General features: G+C 37.9%; 1 protein-coding gene across 5 annotated transcripts in view; it reads left to right on the top strand.

Moving 5' to 3' along the window:
* Nucleotides 1-17655, top strand: part of MTMR6 (myotubularin related protein 6) — a 50516-nt gene extending 32861 nt beyond the window's left edge. For 3 of the 5 annotated variants that reach the window (XM_036296987.1, XM_036296986.1, XM_036296989.1), the window contains 7 exons: nt 107-216; nt 903-1028; nt 8854-8903; nt 9510-9710; nt 11900-12031; nt 12115-12241; nt 14319-17655. In XM_036296987.1, coding sequence (XP_036152880.1) covers nt 107-216; nt 903-1028; nt 8854-8903; nt 9510-9710; nt 11900-12031; nt 12115-12241; nt 14319-14579 — 1007 coding nt within the window. In that variant the 3' untranslated portion in view covers nt 14580-17655. Of the gene's footprint in view, nt 1-106; nt 217-902; nt 1029-8853; nt 8904-9509; nt 9711-11899; nt 12038-12114; nt 12242-12522; nt 13047-14318 lie in introns of those variants that run through there. The other 2 variants (XM_036296988.1, XM_036296990.1) reach the window with 2 other exon arrangements.
* Nucleotides 17656-17884: the final 229 nt, after the last annotated feature.

A 17884-nucleotide genomic window follows, 5' to 3' on the forward strand; every position in this document is an offset into this window, starting at 1 on the left:
TGTTTATTTTGTCCTCTTCCCCAATTTACTCACCTAGAGATAATCTTGAATAGGAGAAGAAGAGGATAGCCTATTCTAATTGAAATGTTTTTCCCCCCCTTTTCAGTGAATGGTACCAAAGGGCTTTCTGTCAATGATTTCTACTCTGGTTTGGAGAGCTCAGGATGGCTTCGCCATATCAAAGCTGTCATGGACGCTGCAATCTTCTTAGCCAAAGTAACTCTTCGGCGCTTATATTTGATTTTGGGGTTTATAGTGGTTGGGAAGGAATGGATTTATTATGTGAATGCTGGTATCTTTTCCAGTCAGATAATTTTTATTTTGCTTTACCTTTTTAATGAGGTTCATCTAATTTGAGCTTTAAAAATGCCATGTAACACTTCATGTATGGGCTTAAAAACATTTCAAACACTTTAAATAGCATGTTTGTCTTTGTTTCTGTTTATATGCTTTGTGTTTTATCTTGTTTTTGAGAAATTATGTTGTGATAGCATTATCATTGCAGTGCTAGCTCTTTATAATGCAACTAGGGGCCTGGTGCACCGATTTGTGCACAGTGAAAGGAAATTAATTAGAAGAAATATTTTAGAGGCTGGGGAGGGACTGTGGGAGGGCTCCAGGGTGTGTCCAGCCCATCTTGCCCAGCCCATCTTGCCCAGCCCATCTTTCCCAGTCCCAGTTGGCCGGACCCCAGCAGCAAGCTAACCTACCGGTCAGAGCATCTGCCCCCTGGTGGTCAGTGCGCATCATAGTGACTGGTTAAATGGTCGAATGAACGGTTGGACACTTAGCATATTAGGCTTTTATTATATAGGATACTTAATGGTTTTTGAGTAAGTAGAACTTACTGATTCACTTAAATGTACCCTGCTAGAATCTAAGTATGTGATCTTTCTTTTCAGGCAATAATGGTGGAAAATGCAAGTGTGTTGGTTCATTGTTCTGATGGCTGGGACAGAACTTCCCAGGTTTGTTCCCTTGGCTCTCTTTTATTGGATTCCTACTACAGAACAGTCAAAGGATTTATGGTAAGGAGTTATAGTAAACCCTCGATTTTGCTGACCTCAACTTAATGGACTTCTGATTTAATGGACAAAATTTCCGGTCTGAAAGTCATATGTGAAAATTAACACCCTGTTGATTTTAAAAAGCTTTTAACCAAGATTTACTTACAATCAAATTAACAGGTTATTTTTTTGTTATTAATTCACTGTATTTAACAAATTTTAGCGAATAAGCCATATGTTGGAAAAAACACTAGTAATTTTATCGACATTAGTAAATATTACATATCTACAGTTATAGTCTACATATTTAAATCCAAGAATCACTGCTTATAAACAGTGTTTGGGGAATGATTAGCACATGATCTCACAGCATTGCCTGTAGTACTTGATTCTGTTGTTGCGTGGCGTGACTTTCTACAGCAGTTTCAACATGTGCCAGCTGAAGTTCCCATGTGCACTAAACCACACCCCAGCCATGTGCATTTGTTTACTCTTGGTGACTGGTGAATGCACGCATTTACTAAATCTATTCAGTATAAACTTAAAATTACAGTAATACACATAGAAAACCTTTCTGTGAAATTAAACTTTTCATACCTCCTTAATATTAATTATACAAATGTGTCTGTATAAGTAAAAACAGGTAAACTAATTTTTCAATTTTTTTTAACACACATTTGGAAAACCTACTTTATTATATAACAGACTTTCTGTTTTAATAGATACTCCCTCACTTGAATTAGCCTGTTATATTGAGGTTTTCCTGTATTTGGCTAGACCAGTGGCCTTCCCATAAGAGACATTGGGTAATGTTAGGAGACAGTTTTGATTGTTACAACTAACAGAAAGGGTTGTCTGGTGGAACCCCAGGATGCTACTAAATATCATATTGTACAGGACAGCCCTAAAACAAAATTATCTAGCCCAATGTACTGATGTTGAGAAATCTAGAGTTAGACTGATTTTCATTTGTGCCATCTCTTTGACAAAAAGTTTTAGATATAAAAGTTTTTTTCTAAAACTAGTGGTTCAGTGCATGAAATTCATTCACATGAAAAAGGAATTTATTAGAGGAAATATTTTAATTTTGCTATTTGCCCTTTCTCTATAATAGAAGTTTCAGAGATGAAAGAAAATTAGTAAAAACGTATATGAAAATATCCCTCCTGTCAGAGTCTGGGGCGTGCCATGGGACCCAGAGTCAAGTGTCCGTCCACCTGTGCGCGCCTCGAAATAGTGTGAGACCCAGGACTGGCCAGCCCCACCCCCATCAAGCCCCACAGGGCGGGGGGCACAGCCTCCAGTCCCCCAGCCTGGCACCAGGTGGGGGGTGTAGCCTCAGGTCCCCTGTCAAGCTCCGCCGGGCAAGTGGCGCAGCCTCAGATCCCCTGGCTTGTCCTCAGGTCCCCTGGCACAAGGGCGTGAGGGTGTGATGACCATTTGCATATTAGCTCTTTATTATATAGGATGTTACAATAGAAATATTCAGTATTTTCCCCTCATATTTATCTAATAAATGTGAGTAATGTAGTAAAACAAGGAAATAAGGATACTTAAAAATTATATTCTAGAACAGGGATGGGCAACCCCTGGCACACGTGCCAAACATGGCATGCCAGTAACTTTTGCTGGCACGCGAAACCCTCTCTTATAATCTTCCATTTACAATTTTTTTCTTAATATCGACTTTTTTATTTTTCAGGTAAATTCAGTGTAGGTGCATCTTAGATAAATCAATAATTTTACATAACAAGTTATCTTAAAGACCATAGATATGGATTGACGAGAGAGGGGAAGAGCAATTTCTATGCCTCTGTCTTAACTCTCCCTGACTTCCTAGATCTGACCAGTGTTTTGGTTTCATCCACATACCCTTGTGAATCTTTGTTCTCAGTGATGAATTTTGTTAAGTCTCATAATAGGAGTAGCCTGACGGATGAAAGTAGTAGCTCGTGCATATCTCTGAAGGTCACGAAATATAAACTGATGTAAAATCTCTGTCATCAGTGTTGCAGCAGCAAAAGTCCCACTGATAATATCAAACGGAGTCATAAAGTTCTCTGTCGGACTATCAGTGTACATGTATACATTAAAAAATAAATGTATTTTTCATCATCAAGTACTGTGTTTTTGTCACTAGAATGAATTTTATTATTTCTTCAAGGTTCTTCACATACGTACACCTTAAGAGATATCAAGTAGGCGAAACATGTTCTCAAAAAATTAGGGTTGGCACGCAGAAGAATTTTGAGTCAGAGATTTTGCTGGTTTTGGCATGCACTCACAAAAAGGTTGCCCACCCCTGTTCTAGAAGAAACTTTGTTTCATTCTGCTTTATTTGTTAACTAGAGGCCCGGTGCACAAAAATTTGTGCGCTGGTGGTAGGGGGGGATGTCCCTCAGCCAGACCTGTGCCCTCTCACAGTCTGGGACTCCTCGGGAGATAACCACCTGCTGGCTTAGGCCCACTCCCCGGGTGGCAGATGGCAGGCCCGGATCCTGCGCTGGGTCGCAGATGGCAGGCCCTCTGCCTGCCGCACATGGCAGGCCCGGCGGGCGGGTCACGATCCGCTGTGCCCCGCCCCGCCCCGCCAGCCACCGGGCCGTGCACATGGACGACAGGATGGGCAGATCGCACTGTGCCGCCCCGCCTGCAGTATGCAAATTTAACGGCCATCTTTGTTGGGTTAATTTGCATACTCTTCTGATTGGCTGATGGGCGTAGCGAAGGTACGGTCAATTAACATCTTTGTCTTTTATTAGTGTAGATTGTAGTTACATGTTAGGAAGAATGTTTTATATCTGAAGATTAAATTTGTAGTTGAACATATTTTTTGCTTTGTGAAGCTAAAGCCCTGCGTTCTGTTTTGTTTGTTTTTTAAATATGTTTTTTGTTGATTTTTAGAGAGGAAGGAAAGGGAAAGAGAAACATCGATAAGAGAGAAACATCACATTGATCAGTTGCCTCCTGCACACCCCCTACTGGGGACCAAGTCTACAAACCAGACATGTGCCCTGACTAGGAATCAAAGTAGCAACCTCTTGGTGCATGGGACATGATCAATCCACTGAGAAACACTGACTGGGCTTGTTTGTTTTTAAAGTATGATCATATTAACTCATCTTTTCAAAGTTTATATCTTAACTCATGGCAAGTAAATGAAGAGATGTGAGAAAGTTTTCATTAGTTTAGAATTATTAAATACAGTGCCATCTTAAAGCAAGAAAAGGTTTGACATCACTAGGTCTCTTTAGCACCATTATGTTGTGGTGCTAACATATTGAATCTGGGATAGGGTAAATGGAAGTGCTGTTAATAAAATAATATTCTGTTTACTTTGAGAGTGTAAGGTTAGGAATATTTTCTTTGCCATGTTTGTTTTTAATTTGTTTGTTAGACATCCAAATTAAATCATGTAATACACTAGAGGCCCAGTGCACAAAATTCATGCACGGGGGAGGTGATGGGAGTCCCTCAGCTCGGCCTGCACCCTCTTGTAATCCGGGACCGCTGGCTTCTAACTGCTGGCCTACCTGCCTGCCTGATTGCCCCTAACCATTTGCCTGCCTGCCTAATTGCCCCTAACCACTCACCTGCCTGCCTGATCACCCCTAAATGCTCGCCTGCCTGCCTGATCACCCCTAACTGCTCGCCTGCCTGCCTGATCACCCCTAACTGCTCGCCTGCCTGCCTGCCTGATCGCCTCTAACTGCTTGCCTGCCTCCCTGATCACCCCTAACCGCTCGCCTGCCTGCCTGATCACCCCTAACCGCTCGCGTGCCTGCCTGATCTCCCCTAACTGCTTGCCTGCCTGCCTGATCACCCCTAACCGCTCGCCTGCCTGATCGCCCCTAACTGCTTGCCTGCCTGCCTGATCACCCCTAACTGCTCGCCTGCCTGCCTGATCACCCCTAACTGCTCGCTTGCCTGCCTGATCACCCCTAAATGCCTCTGCCTTAGCCCCTGCCCCCGCAGCTTCATCCAGAAGGATGTCTGGAATGACGTTCGGAAGGTCGTTTGGCTCTCCGGTGTAATTAGCATATTGCGCTTTTATTATTATAGATGACCCAGGGACAATGTGAGAGTGTCTGAGGCAAAAGGAGCAGTGAGAGTTAAAGCATAGCTCCGTGACTGCATGGGATTAAACATGCATGAGTGTTGGGGGCTAGGGACTTGGGTGCAGAAGAATATAGGGGAATTGGGGGCCTGAGGAAGAGAAAAACTAGAATTTGGGTAGTGAGAACCATTAGAGGGCTTTAAAAAAACGGTTTGGTGCCTTAAAGGAAGAGGGGAGTGGGAATGGAGACTAGGAGACCAGTGTAGGAACTATTTTTTTTTTTAATTATTTTTATTTATTTATTTTTTTTAATTAAATCTTTATTGTTCAGATTATTACATTTGTTCCTCTTTTTTTTCCCCCCATAACTCCCCTCCTCCCAGTTCCCGCCCCACCCTCTGCCCTCACTCCCCACCCACTGTCCTCATCCATAGGTGCACGATTTTTGTCCAGTCTCTTCCCGCATCTCCCACACCCCTTTCCCCTCCAGGAATAGTCAGTCCATTCCCTTTCTATGTCCCTGATTCTATTATAATCAACAGTTCATTCTGCTCATCAGATTATTTATTCACTTGATTCTTAGATTCACTTGTTGATAGATGCATATTTGTTGTTCATAATTTGTATCTTTACCTTTTTCTTCCTCTTCCTCTTCTTAAAGGATACCTTTCAGCATTTCATATAATCCTGGTTTGGTGGTGATGAACTCCTTTAGCTTTTCCTTATCTGTGAAGCTCTTTATCTGACCTTCAATTCTGAATGATAGCTTTGCTGGATAAAGTAATCTTGGTTGTAGGTTCTTGGTATTCATCACTTTGAATATTTCTTGCCACTCCCTTCTGGCCTGCAAAGTTTCTGTTGAGAAATCAGCTGACAGTCGTATGGGTATTCCCTTGTAGGTAACTGAGTTTCTTTCTCTTGCTGTTTTTAAGATTCTCTCTTTATCTTTTGCTCTTGGCATTTTAATTATGATGTGTCTTGGTGTGGTCCTCTTTGGATTCCTTTTGTTTGGGGTTCTCCGCGCTTCTTGGACCTGTAAGTCCATTTCTTTCACCAGGTGGGGGAAGTTTTCTGTCATTATTTCTTCAAATAGGTTTTCAATATCTTGCTCTCTCTCATCTTCTGGCACCCCTATAATTCTGATGTTGGTACGCTTGAAGCTGTCCCAGAGGCTCCTTACACTATGCTCGCATTTTTGGATTCTTTTTTCATTTTGCTTTTCCGGTTGGGTGTTTTTTGCTTCCTCGCATTTCAAATCATTGACTTGATTCTTGCGCTCCTCTGGTCTGCTGTCGGGAGTCTGTATAATATTCGTTATTTCAGTCCGTGTATGCTTAATTTCTAGTTGGTTCCCCAATATAAGATCGAGGGTCTCATTAGTTTTCTTGTAGATCTCATTAAGTTTATCGGCGGCTTCTAAACAGTTCTTGAGAGACCTTAAAAGTGTGGTTCTGAACTCTATATCTTCCATTGACAATTTTGTCCTGTTTCTTTGTCTCCGCATTTTGTTATGCTTCCTTGGTGCACCCCCTAGTGGTCTTTGTTCGCAGTCTTATAGTTAAATCTTGATTGTTGTAGCTAATTCCAGGGAGGGTTTGACCTCCAGGCCAAGTGGCTATGAGAATCAGCTGTGTCAGCAGTGAGAGAACTTCTGTCCTCTAGGGAGGTGCTAATCTAGCCTTTGCCTGAGGCTATCCGGCAAATGCCTGTGTGCAGGGCTTGGGCGGGGCGGGTCCCACAGGATCAACAGGGTGGGCCAGAGAGAGCAGTTATGGCGGCTCTCAGTCCTGTCCCCAGGGGCTCTGTCTCTCTGAGTCCCAGCACCCGCTGCAAAGCTCAGAGAGAAAGCTGCACTCGCTCTGACCGAAGCCAGACAGTCCCGCTTCTCCCGTTTGAGTCTGGGTCCCTAAAGACTCGCCCGGATCTGGAGCTCAGATTCTGCGACTCCCTCCCGATTGAAAACGCCAACCGCGCCCTCCGCCGCCAGCCCGCTCCGCGCACTCCGCACCTCAGAATTTGACTTCAGCACTGCGCCTCCTCTGAGTGTCCGTATGCGTTTCTCTTTCCTCCTAGTTGTAGGACTTCCACTCAGCCAGCGTTCCTGTGGTTCTGGGTGATGTCCCTTCCGTTTTTTGGTTTCACTTTTGAAGTAGTTGTTCAAAGCAGCAAACTCCGGCGTTAACCTATGCCGCCATCTTGGTTCTCTCCCAGTGTAGGAACTATTGTGATAACTTGAGTTATTCATGGATAGATGTGGGGTACATGAGAGGAGTCCTCTTCTAGGATGATTTCTAGGCTAGGAACTCAGTTGTTAGGATGGATGGTGCTGTTCTCCTACCCTTCCCAGAGATAAGCAGAGGAATAAGTTTAGTGAGAAAGATTTTAGTGTTACTTATTGGTGTGTAGAAAAATGGCAGGAGGCTCATAGTAAGATCTGAGGTTACAGCCTGAAAGCCATGTACCTGAGGTCACACAGGTAAGAAAGGGGTGATGTTAGGAAGGGGTGATGTTAGGACTTTAGTCCATCATTCTGACTCCAGAAACTGCATTTTTCACTCATCCCATTATATAGCCTTCTGAGATATTTAACATCAAATTAGAGAAGCTAAAAGTGGCAATTTGGACACTGTGAAAAGAATATACTTGGTGATTATATATTAAATTATGAATTATATTAAATACTAAGAAGATATGTTGTTTAGGTTAGTTAGATTGAAAAAAATTAGAGTGTTATTATTTCAGACAGAAAACAGATACAGTCCATTCAAGAGGTTAGATATTAACATTTGAACCTAAATACAAACTTTTCAGTGGTCTCTTTATCACTTTTTAAAAAATACGGATTTTTTAAATTGATTGTGGAGAGAGGGAGAGAGAGAGAAACATTGATGGATTGCCTCCCACTGGGGACTGAACCCGCAACCTGGGCATGTGCCTTGACAGGGAATTGGACCAACAACCTTTTGGTGCATGAGACAATGCTCAACCAACTGAGCTACACCAGCCAGGGCTCTTTACCATTTTTTAACTATTATGTAATTAATGTACAAGTAAGTGAAAAGGTTTAAAACATAACTCGAGTCTACTACCCACAGTTAACCACTGTTAACATTTTTATTTACATTTCCTAGTCCTTTTTCTTGGCAAAAATCATTATACATACAAAAACGTAAATGCAACAGTGCTTTATAACATACATTTTTCACTTGAAATGTAATAAATACAATAGAAATAATTTAAATTATAAGACTCCTGTGTTTCTTTTTATGGATCATCTTCACTCTGTTAAACCAACCTCTAATCTAGGTTCTTGCTATCTTTTGTCTATAACAGTGGTTCTCAACCTGTGGGTTGCAACCCCTTGGGGGGTCGAACGACCCTTTCACAGGGGTAGCCTAAGACCATCGGAAAAAACATACATAATTACATATTGTTTTTGTGATTAATCACTATGCTTTAATTATGTTCAATTTGTAACAATGAAAATACATCCTGCATATCAGATATTTACGTTACGATTCATAACAGTAGCAAAATTACACTTATGAAGTAGCAACGAAAATAATTTCATGGTTGGGAGTCACCACAACATGAGGAACTGTATTAAAAGGTTGCAGCATTGGGAAGGTTGAGAACCACTGGTCTATAATCTTAAAACATTTTGTTTTGTTTGCAATGTGTAAATGCGGTTTTTAAGATAATAGGATTTAATCCATTCTAAACAAAAATATTTGAAAGTAATAAAGGAGAGTTTACTTTTTCTCATTAAGGTTTTTGTTTTTCATTAAGGTTTTAATAGAAAAGGATTGGATCTCCTTTGGACATAAATTTTCAGAGAGGTGAGTCACTGTTATATATTTACATAATTTTCAAAATTAGAAAAAATAGTTTAGAGTTCCAAAATGTTTCTGTTTTTAATCAACTTGTATGTCCAGTGGGAGGTGAGAGTGTGATATTTTTTTGTATAAAGACTAATTTATTTTGTTTATTTCAATTCTCTTATCTCTGTTAATTTTCAGGCAATTTATTAACCTTCCTGTTTGTCTGGATTGTAGTAGATAGAAGGCAATAGATCCTTTAAAATTGTGGTTGACGAAGGACTTGTATGCATGCATATAAGCATAACCAATGGACATAAGACACTGGGGGGTAGGGGAGGCCAGGGGATTGTCAAGGGCAGGGGGGAAAAAAAGGACACATATGTAATACCCTTTGTAATACTTTAAGCAATACAATAAAAAAAAAATAATGAAAGAAAAAAAAATAAAATTGTGGTTGAAAAACTTAGGTATAAATTGTTTCAATAAAAACTTTGCAGTTTTTTCTGCAATGGCACAATGTTTTAGGATTTTTTTTTAATGTGTGTTTAAATTTAACAACACCTGAACAATTGATTTCTTTCAGAGGCATTTTTAAAAGCTTGTACTTCTTTGGGGGGGGGTTAGGTGTGGCCATTTGGATGGAGACCCAAAGGAAGTTTCACCAGTGTTTACTCAGTTCTTGGAATGTGTGTGGCATTTGACTGAACAGTTTCCACAAGACTTTGAATTCAATGAAGCATTTCTTCTTCAGATTCATGAACATATTCATTCATGCCAATTTGGAAACTTCCTTGGAAATTGTCAGAAGGAAAGAGAAGAACTCAAGTAAGACTGATGACATGGGCTCCTTTTTTCCTTCTTAGCTGAGGACTAACATAAATTATAGTTGAATAAAATACATTATGAAATAGAACTGAATTTTTTGTAAAGATTTTATTGTCTATACTTCTGAAGTCAAGTATGCTCTGAATATCTCTCACATCCTCTGGTTAATAGTAGAAATACATTTTTTAAATGTGTTTTAAAGTATAGCATATATACAGAAAAGTACATGTATTATAGGTGTGAAGCTCAATAAATGTTAAAGTTTTCCACTTGTGTAACCAGCACTCAGAATAAATATTTCCAGCACCCTCGAAATACCCCTTATGCTCCTTTCCAATCTGAATACACACACACACACACACACACACACACACACACACACACATATTTTAAAATCTTTACATTTCATTTTCCAGAAACTATTGGTCACTGTTTTAAAGTGTGGTAAAAGATTGTACAACTGTTGGGTAATTTAAGGTAACATGAAGCCTTATAGCTCTCCTTACATTTTTAAATAGACAGTTCTTTGGGGAAATAAGTGTTCCTATGTTGGCTTCCAGTGTGTCTATCCTGATTGGATCTTACACCTGTTCTTCCCTAACTGGTCTTTGGATTAGAGGCTTCTGGCTAAAAGTGTGTGTGTGTATTAGGTTGGGCTTCTAAGATTAGATTTTTTATAGTAGTCAGTCAAGAGCAGTTACAGATTTTTTAAGATCTGAGTGATATATTAGAGAGGCTAAATCTGGTGGTAGTTTGAAGACAACCACATACTATAACTCCCAACAGAATTGAAGGCAGAATTGAGTGCAAGTGGAACATTCTAAAGATGTGTAAAGGGAATAACAAGTGAAATAGAGTATGACAGAGATGAACCAAATCAGAGACCATTAGGACTTTACCTCTGTGCTATAGTATCTTACAGTGGTTTTTTCATAATTAGGAGAGGTGACTTGAAGCACAGAGCTATTTTAGGAAAAACTATTGTCAATTATGAATATGGATGAACAAATCCTTATAAATAGGAAGGTGGTAATAAAAGTACATTTTTTTAGTATTTCTTTAAGAACATACCTATTAGTTATCTTAGGGGTTATGGAAAAATGAGCAGATTCTCCACTGTTTCCTCTGTGTCACTGGTTTATGTTTCTTTGGTAAATATACTATCTAAAATAATCTACGCTTTTTTCACCTACTTCACCTACTTACTCTTAGATTTGCAGTATAATTGGCATTTTAAAATTCTTGAATACTGTCCTGATTTTCCCTAATTTCCTTGTTTTGTACCCACTCACACTTAAATTTGTCCCTGCCCTGTAATACATGCCATTACAGCCCAGATATGGGGCTAGGAGAATGAGGCTAAACAGAAATACATTAGCATCTTATTCTATACTAGAGGCCCGGTGCACAAAATTCGTGCACGGGTAGGGTCCCTAGGCCTGGCTGGTGATCAGGGCCAATCAGGGCCTTCCTTCCCCCGGCTGACAGCTGCTGGCCAGGGTCTTCCTTCGTTCCGCGCTGCCCCCTGTTGGTCAGTGCACATCATAACAAGCAGTGGAGCTCGGTCGGTTGAACTCCCGAGGGGATAATTTGAATATTAGCCTTTTATTATATAGTATACAGTTGACCCTTAAACAACTTGGTGGTTAGGGGCACTGACCCCTGTACAGTTGAAAATCTGCATGTAATTTTTTAAGTTGATCTTCTGCATCCATGGATTTAAAAGTACTGTTTTTGATCATGATCGGTTGAACCTGTGGATGTGAAACCCAGGGATATGCAGGGCCAATTCTTTCTTTATTGAAAAAAAAATCCATGTATAAGTGAATCTGTGCAGTTCAAACCTGTGTCGTTCAAGGGTCAGCTGTATGTGTATGACGATTTGAAGTAGGTGTAACATAGACCAGACGAAAATTATGAAATTGTGTGAATTAAGAGAGGAATCTCTTAAAGTATGTGGTTTGAGAGAAAACAATATACCTGTGTTGTGTTTGATAAACATGATTTTAATAAATGACTATAAGTAGAAAAGGAGAGGAGAATACAGAATTCAGAGACAAGATAACATTAGACTATGAATAGAAGGAAAAACTATAACTTAAATCTACTTGTGAAAAAAATTGCCTGCTTTATAAAACTGAGTATTGGCATCTGTGAGAAAGGTCTTTATGTTTCTCCCATTATATAAGGTTAAAAGAGAAGACTTACTCCCTGTGGCCATTTCTTCTGGATGACCAAAAGAAGTACTTAAATCCACTGTACAGTTCCAGTTCTCAGAAATTTGCTGTTTTGGAGCCAAATACAGCATCTTTCAATTTTAAGTAAGTTGGCATCTTTAAATATTTATGTTCTTGTTTTTTTAAATAAATTTATTTATTGAAATTTTTCCTTTTTTGTCATAAAGGTTTTGGAGAAACATGTACCACCAATTTGATCGAACGTTGCATCCCAGGGAGTCGGTGTGCAACATAATTATGAATATGAATGAGCAAAATAAACAATTAGAGAAAGAGATTGAAGATTTAGAATCTGTAAGTATTCTGAATTATCTAATGTAATATATTTGGAGTATTAGTATTATTGTGTTCTTAAATTAGTGTAAATTAGTATGTATAGAAACCTTGCAAGTACACATGGTTGCTTCAAAGTTAGATCTCTATTTTGAATAGGTTAGTTTGAATCACTTTTCCTGAATTTTAAGATATATTGAAATAGCCGAAGTATATAGAGAAGTAGAAATATAAAATAATAAATACCAGGGTATGCACCACCTAACTTTGTGAGATTGTAACATTTGTCATATTTGTTTCAGATCTTTCAAGCTTTTGTTTTAAGAAATGAAACATGATATATTTGAAGACCCTTATACTCCTTTTCTTGCTCCCCCCATGTACTTTCACTTAACTTGGTGTTAATTATTCCTGTGAACATTTGTATACTTCTATGTATGTTTATATCCACAACTTATAATACTATTTTGGTGATTTTAAATACTATTTTTATCATATATTAAAAAATAAAAAAGAATATAGGTTTTGTATGCAGTGTAAAGGGCAACAAACAACATGAAGGCCCCTGTACCTTTCCCTCAGCTAAGAAGTTGCATGTTTGAAAAATATATAGAGATTGACATACTGTCGTGCTTCATTTTGCTCAACATTGTTTTGAAATTTATTCATGTTGATATGTGTAGCTTTAATGCATTTCTTTTGTTAATGATTACTGTATAATATTCTCTTGTATGAGTAGCTCACAGTCTATCCTTTCAGCTACTGAACATTTAAATTGTTTTTAGTTTTGGATTTCCATAACAATTAAAGTTGAATGATTTTCATATGTTGGCTGGCCATTTGGTTTTCCCTTTTCTGTGAATGACCTATCTTTTGGCCTATCTGCCCTTTTCTTATTGATTTGTAAGAGTTTTTTATATATCAGACACTGATTCTTTTTTAGTTATATATATCACAAATGGCTTGTCCTTTCCATTTTATTTACAGTATATTTTGTATAGATGCTTTGAATTTTAATGTAGTCAAGTTTATCAATCTTTATGTTTTATGCTTTTTTTTTTGTACCTTGTTTAAGAAATTTCACCCTAGCTGGTTTGGCTACGTGGATAGAGCATTGGCCTGTGGACTGGAGTCCCAGGTTCAATTCCGGTCAAGGGCACATGCCCAGGTTGCAGGCTCAATCCCCAGTATGAGGTGTGCAAGAGGCAGCTGATCAATGATTCTCTCTCATCATTGATGTTTCTATCTCCCTTTCTCTCTGAAATCAATAAAAATATATTAAAAATAAAAAATGTGAAAAACATTAAAAAAGAAATTTCTCTCCACCCTAAGACTTTTCTATAATCTTTTCTTTGCCATCTTACCTAATAATAGACAAACATGTAAATTGACCATCCCTCTGCTACGCTCACCAGCCAATCTGGAGAGTATGCAAATTAACCCAGCAAAGATGGCGGTTAATTTGCATATATAGGTGTGAAGCTGCGGAGCAAAGGCTGGAGCAGCGAAGGCCTGGGTCCTGGGTGCCGGAGGAAAACCAGTGCTAGCAGCCAGGGGAAGGGAAGGCCTATTGCATGAATCTCTTAGTGCAATGGGCCTCTAGTCATATATAATCAAAAAGAATTAGTAAGTATATATTTTAAAAATCCTAGACAGTTGTTATAACTTGGTCTTGTCTGTCTCTCAGGCAGGGGTGTTCCTTAGTCATACAAATAATGACTGCTTGAGTAAACTGGAGGAGGATGTGTTAAAAGAGGCAGGCACAAGATATAGGTAATTCAGGAATATTAGTTTGCAGATTAGTCCAGCGATTTGGAGAGTGCCATACTCTGCCAAAGATTACTTTAAAAATCTTCTGTTCAGTTTTTTAAAAAAATTCTGTGTTTTTAAAGCCTATTGTGCCCATCTAACAAACTATTGTAGGAAAACCATGTAGGTTTTATGCAATAAAATCTTTAGCTAAATAAGTGTGTATTTGTTGTATTATTATTTAGTTGTGATCTCAGAGTGAATGTCTCATATACATTTCTCATATACAGTTGTTTAAACATGTACTATGTGCAATTAGTAATTTTTTTCAAATTTGTATTTGTTCTAGAAAATTAATAAATGCAAAAATGAGCAAATAGATGGAGTTCTCACCAAGGAATTGTTACATCCAGTTCATCCTGAGTCACCTATCATCAAAACCTCCCTATGTTTTAAGGAGCAGACTCTGTTACCTGTGAATGATACTCTTCGAACTATAGAGGGCAGCAACCCAGCGGATAATCGTTACAGTGAATACGCTGAGGAGTTTTCCAAATCCGAACCTGCTGTGGTCAGCTTAGAGTATGGTGTGGCAAGAATGACTTGTTAGACTCCTAGAGTATTTTCTGGACTGACTGTAATGCAAGAAATGGATCATTGTAAGGATGATCTGTGTGCATGATGAAAAGGAATTTGTCTAATAAAGATCTTAGAGTTTAATGTAGGTTAATCGTTTAAGGAAGGAAAATAACTGCTCTTGTGAGAGGAGTTAGTGTAACTGCATTTCTAGTAAGGAATGACTCAGTTCTTTAAGAAACAAGTGATATTGACATTTATTCAAAACACAATTTGCATTGTATACTAGCAAATTGACATTTCTGTATGATTTATATGATAATTAGAGTCAAACTTAAGTAGCTTTACTTAACTATAATTTAATTACCAGTAAACAGAACTTGACAAGGCAGTCCCTTAATAAATGACATGGCATGTTCTTTCAATTATGCAACCATGTAACTGAATTTTTACATATTTTACCTATAGTGATGTTTAATGTTGTGCCATGAAAAATATTTCTAAGAAAGCCTTAAAATGTCAGTTTATTCTTTACTCTTAGGTTTTATAGCCAAGAGCAGAATTTTGTGTTTGGTTTTCTTTTTGCCAGCCTTATTTTATCTGTGAAGTCTATACTCATTACTGCAGGCCTTGCATGCTACACTACTCCTATATAGAAAGTTGCACAGGCACACTGTTAAGTTCATGTGTAGCTTATCCCACTTCCATAGTCAAAATGAAACCACAGTTTTTATTCCATTTACAATTTGCTTAGTACTACATTTGATGACTTATTATTTACAACATAGGTTACTGATTTTTTAAAGTATGTTTTAAGCACATTTGACTATCTTTCATATATGGGTTACTGCATTCTATTGATTCTTATTTTGTGGTTGGCTTTATTTTTTTGATAACTGTAATTTTAAAAATACAAAGTTCTAAAGCTGTTTTTAGAGCAATGAATAATATGTACATATTTTAAAATTGTTTTATCTCTCAATGAGTTATTGCTCTTCCTAGAATATTTTACTTTCAGTTTACCTAAACATTTTGGGATAAAAATCAAAAGGGGAATACAGATAGTTATATTTTGCTTGGTTATATGAATCTTAAAGCAGTCATTTCTATATGGAATACTATTTTCTGTTAATATATAAGTAAAAAGAGGAAAATGAAAGGTAGCCTAATACAAAGTTAATATTTAACAAATAACTGCTGGGAAGAGTTTCATTTTGCCATGTTTTGAAAAAAAAGCACTGGTAGTTGATGGTTAGGCAACCCACATTCACATAGGGCCTGGATGCCTGAGGTAGAAGTGCTGGAGCCAGCTGGCTTCAGAATAGAAAATGTAAGTAACATGGTGGCACGAGTTATAATTCAAGGGTATAAAGAAATCTGCAAAGAGCCCTTCATGCTTCTCTTTATTATACCTATATCTTTTATTAGTTTTGAGCATAAATATCTTTTTCAAGTGGAACAAAAGCTTTATTGTATGAGAACTTATCAAATCCCATTTATTTTTCCAATGCTTTTCTGTAACAAATTATGTAATTAAAATACCCCTTTATAAGCAGTAACAGAAATACACTGTATATAAAATATAATTTGTGATATTTAAGCACTGGGACAGGAAACTTAATCTTTGTGACCACAAAGGGAAAGCTTTTGTGCCTTGTTATTTGGTTCCAATACTGATTGTGGTTTTAGAATCTTCCATAGAAGACATTCTATAGTCAGCTCTTTGGTTTATTATCTTACAGTCTTCATCTTGAGGCAGATATATGTATGTTTATGTGTTCTCACATGGACTGAAAAATCAGTTAACATTCTATATAGGGTATATATTGGCAAAAGGCAGATTGTGTATGTCTTATAAAGTTGGATTTATGTTCAATGTGTTTGGGAATGTATAGTATGTAAATTATTTCATATATTATTTAAAGGTAATTAAATATTCAGGTTTTACTTTAAATGTTTTGCTTTTGGGGGAAAAAAATGGGATCAAGTTGTAGTTGTTTGTTTTCCCTCTCCTCGGCAAATGGACCTGCACCTTACGCTAATCATAACAGTATCAGGTTTGAGCACTTCATTTTCCAAAAGACAGATGTTGACAGTGGGCTAAAAGTTCCAGCAGATATAGCTGGTAACGTCATTAAATTTTCCTTTTGTGGCCTTGTCACTTCCTGTTGTTATAATCAGGATTTTATCTTGCCCTTACCAACTTGTTGATGGAAGGCAGTGTCCAATGAGTATGCACATTCAAGGTGAAATGTCTCTTCAAAGGCAGATCTGAATGTAAACATGAGGAAGAAAATGATTGGCAGAGAAGAATATTCATTTTATTTGTGGGTGTTTTGAACAGGGTTAGCTAGGCTAGAAATAGCTCAGGGAGTCTTGACTAAATCAAGATGAAAGGAACTTTCCTTCCTATCCTCCAAATTCTCTTTATTTGGTGGGATAGCAGGACAGTGCAGTAGTATCAGGATACTAAAAATAAAAAATCTTAGGTTTTACAGCACATACTTAGAGTCATTTTCGGTTACCAGCAAAATTGAGAGGAAAGTCCAGATATTTCCCATATACCCCTGACCCCACACATTCATAGCTTTCTCCATTATCAGCATCCCCCACCAGAGTGATACATTTGTTACAATTGATAAGCCTACATTGATGCATCATAATCACCCAAAGTCCATAGTTCAGAGTTTTCTTTTAGCATATATTCCTTGGGTTTGAACAAAATGTATAATGACTTTTAATAGTACCATACAGAGTATTTTCACTTCCCTAAAAAACCTTTATGCTCTGCCTATTCATTCCTCCTCTTCTTCCCCTCAACTCCTAGGAACCACTAACCTTTTTACTGTCTTCATAATTTTAGCAGAATGCCATATAGTTGGGATCATTTAGTATGTAGTCTTTTAGATTGGCTTCTCTCACTTAGTAATATGCATTTAAGGTTCCTTCATGTTTTTATCATGACTTGATGACTTTTTTTCTTTCTTTCTTAGCACTGAATAATCTTCATTGTCTGGATCTACCAGAGTTTATTTGTCTATTTATCCACTGAAGGACATCTTGGTTGCTTTCAAGTTTTAGCAATTATTAATAAAGTTTCTATAAATATCCATCTGCAGGTTTTTGTTTGGATAAAAGTTTTCAACCCCTTTGGGTAAATACTAAGGAGCATGATTGCTGGATTATATGGTAATAGTATGTTCAATTTTGAAAGAAATTCCCGAATTTTCTTCCAAAGTGGCTGCACCATTTGCATTACCATTAGCAACGAATAGAGTTCCTGTTGCTCCACATCCTCACCAGTGTTTGGGGTTGTCAGTGTTCTGGATTTTGGCCAGT

This window comes from Myotis myotis, unplaced genomic scaffold, assembly GCF_014108235.1.
Source record: "Myotis myotis isolate mMyoMyo1 unplaced genomic scaffold, mMyoMyo1.p scaffold_m19_p_3, whole genome shotgun sequence".
NCBI lineage: Eukaryota > Metazoa > Chordata > Mammalia > Chiroptera > Vespertilionidae > Myotis > Myotis myotis.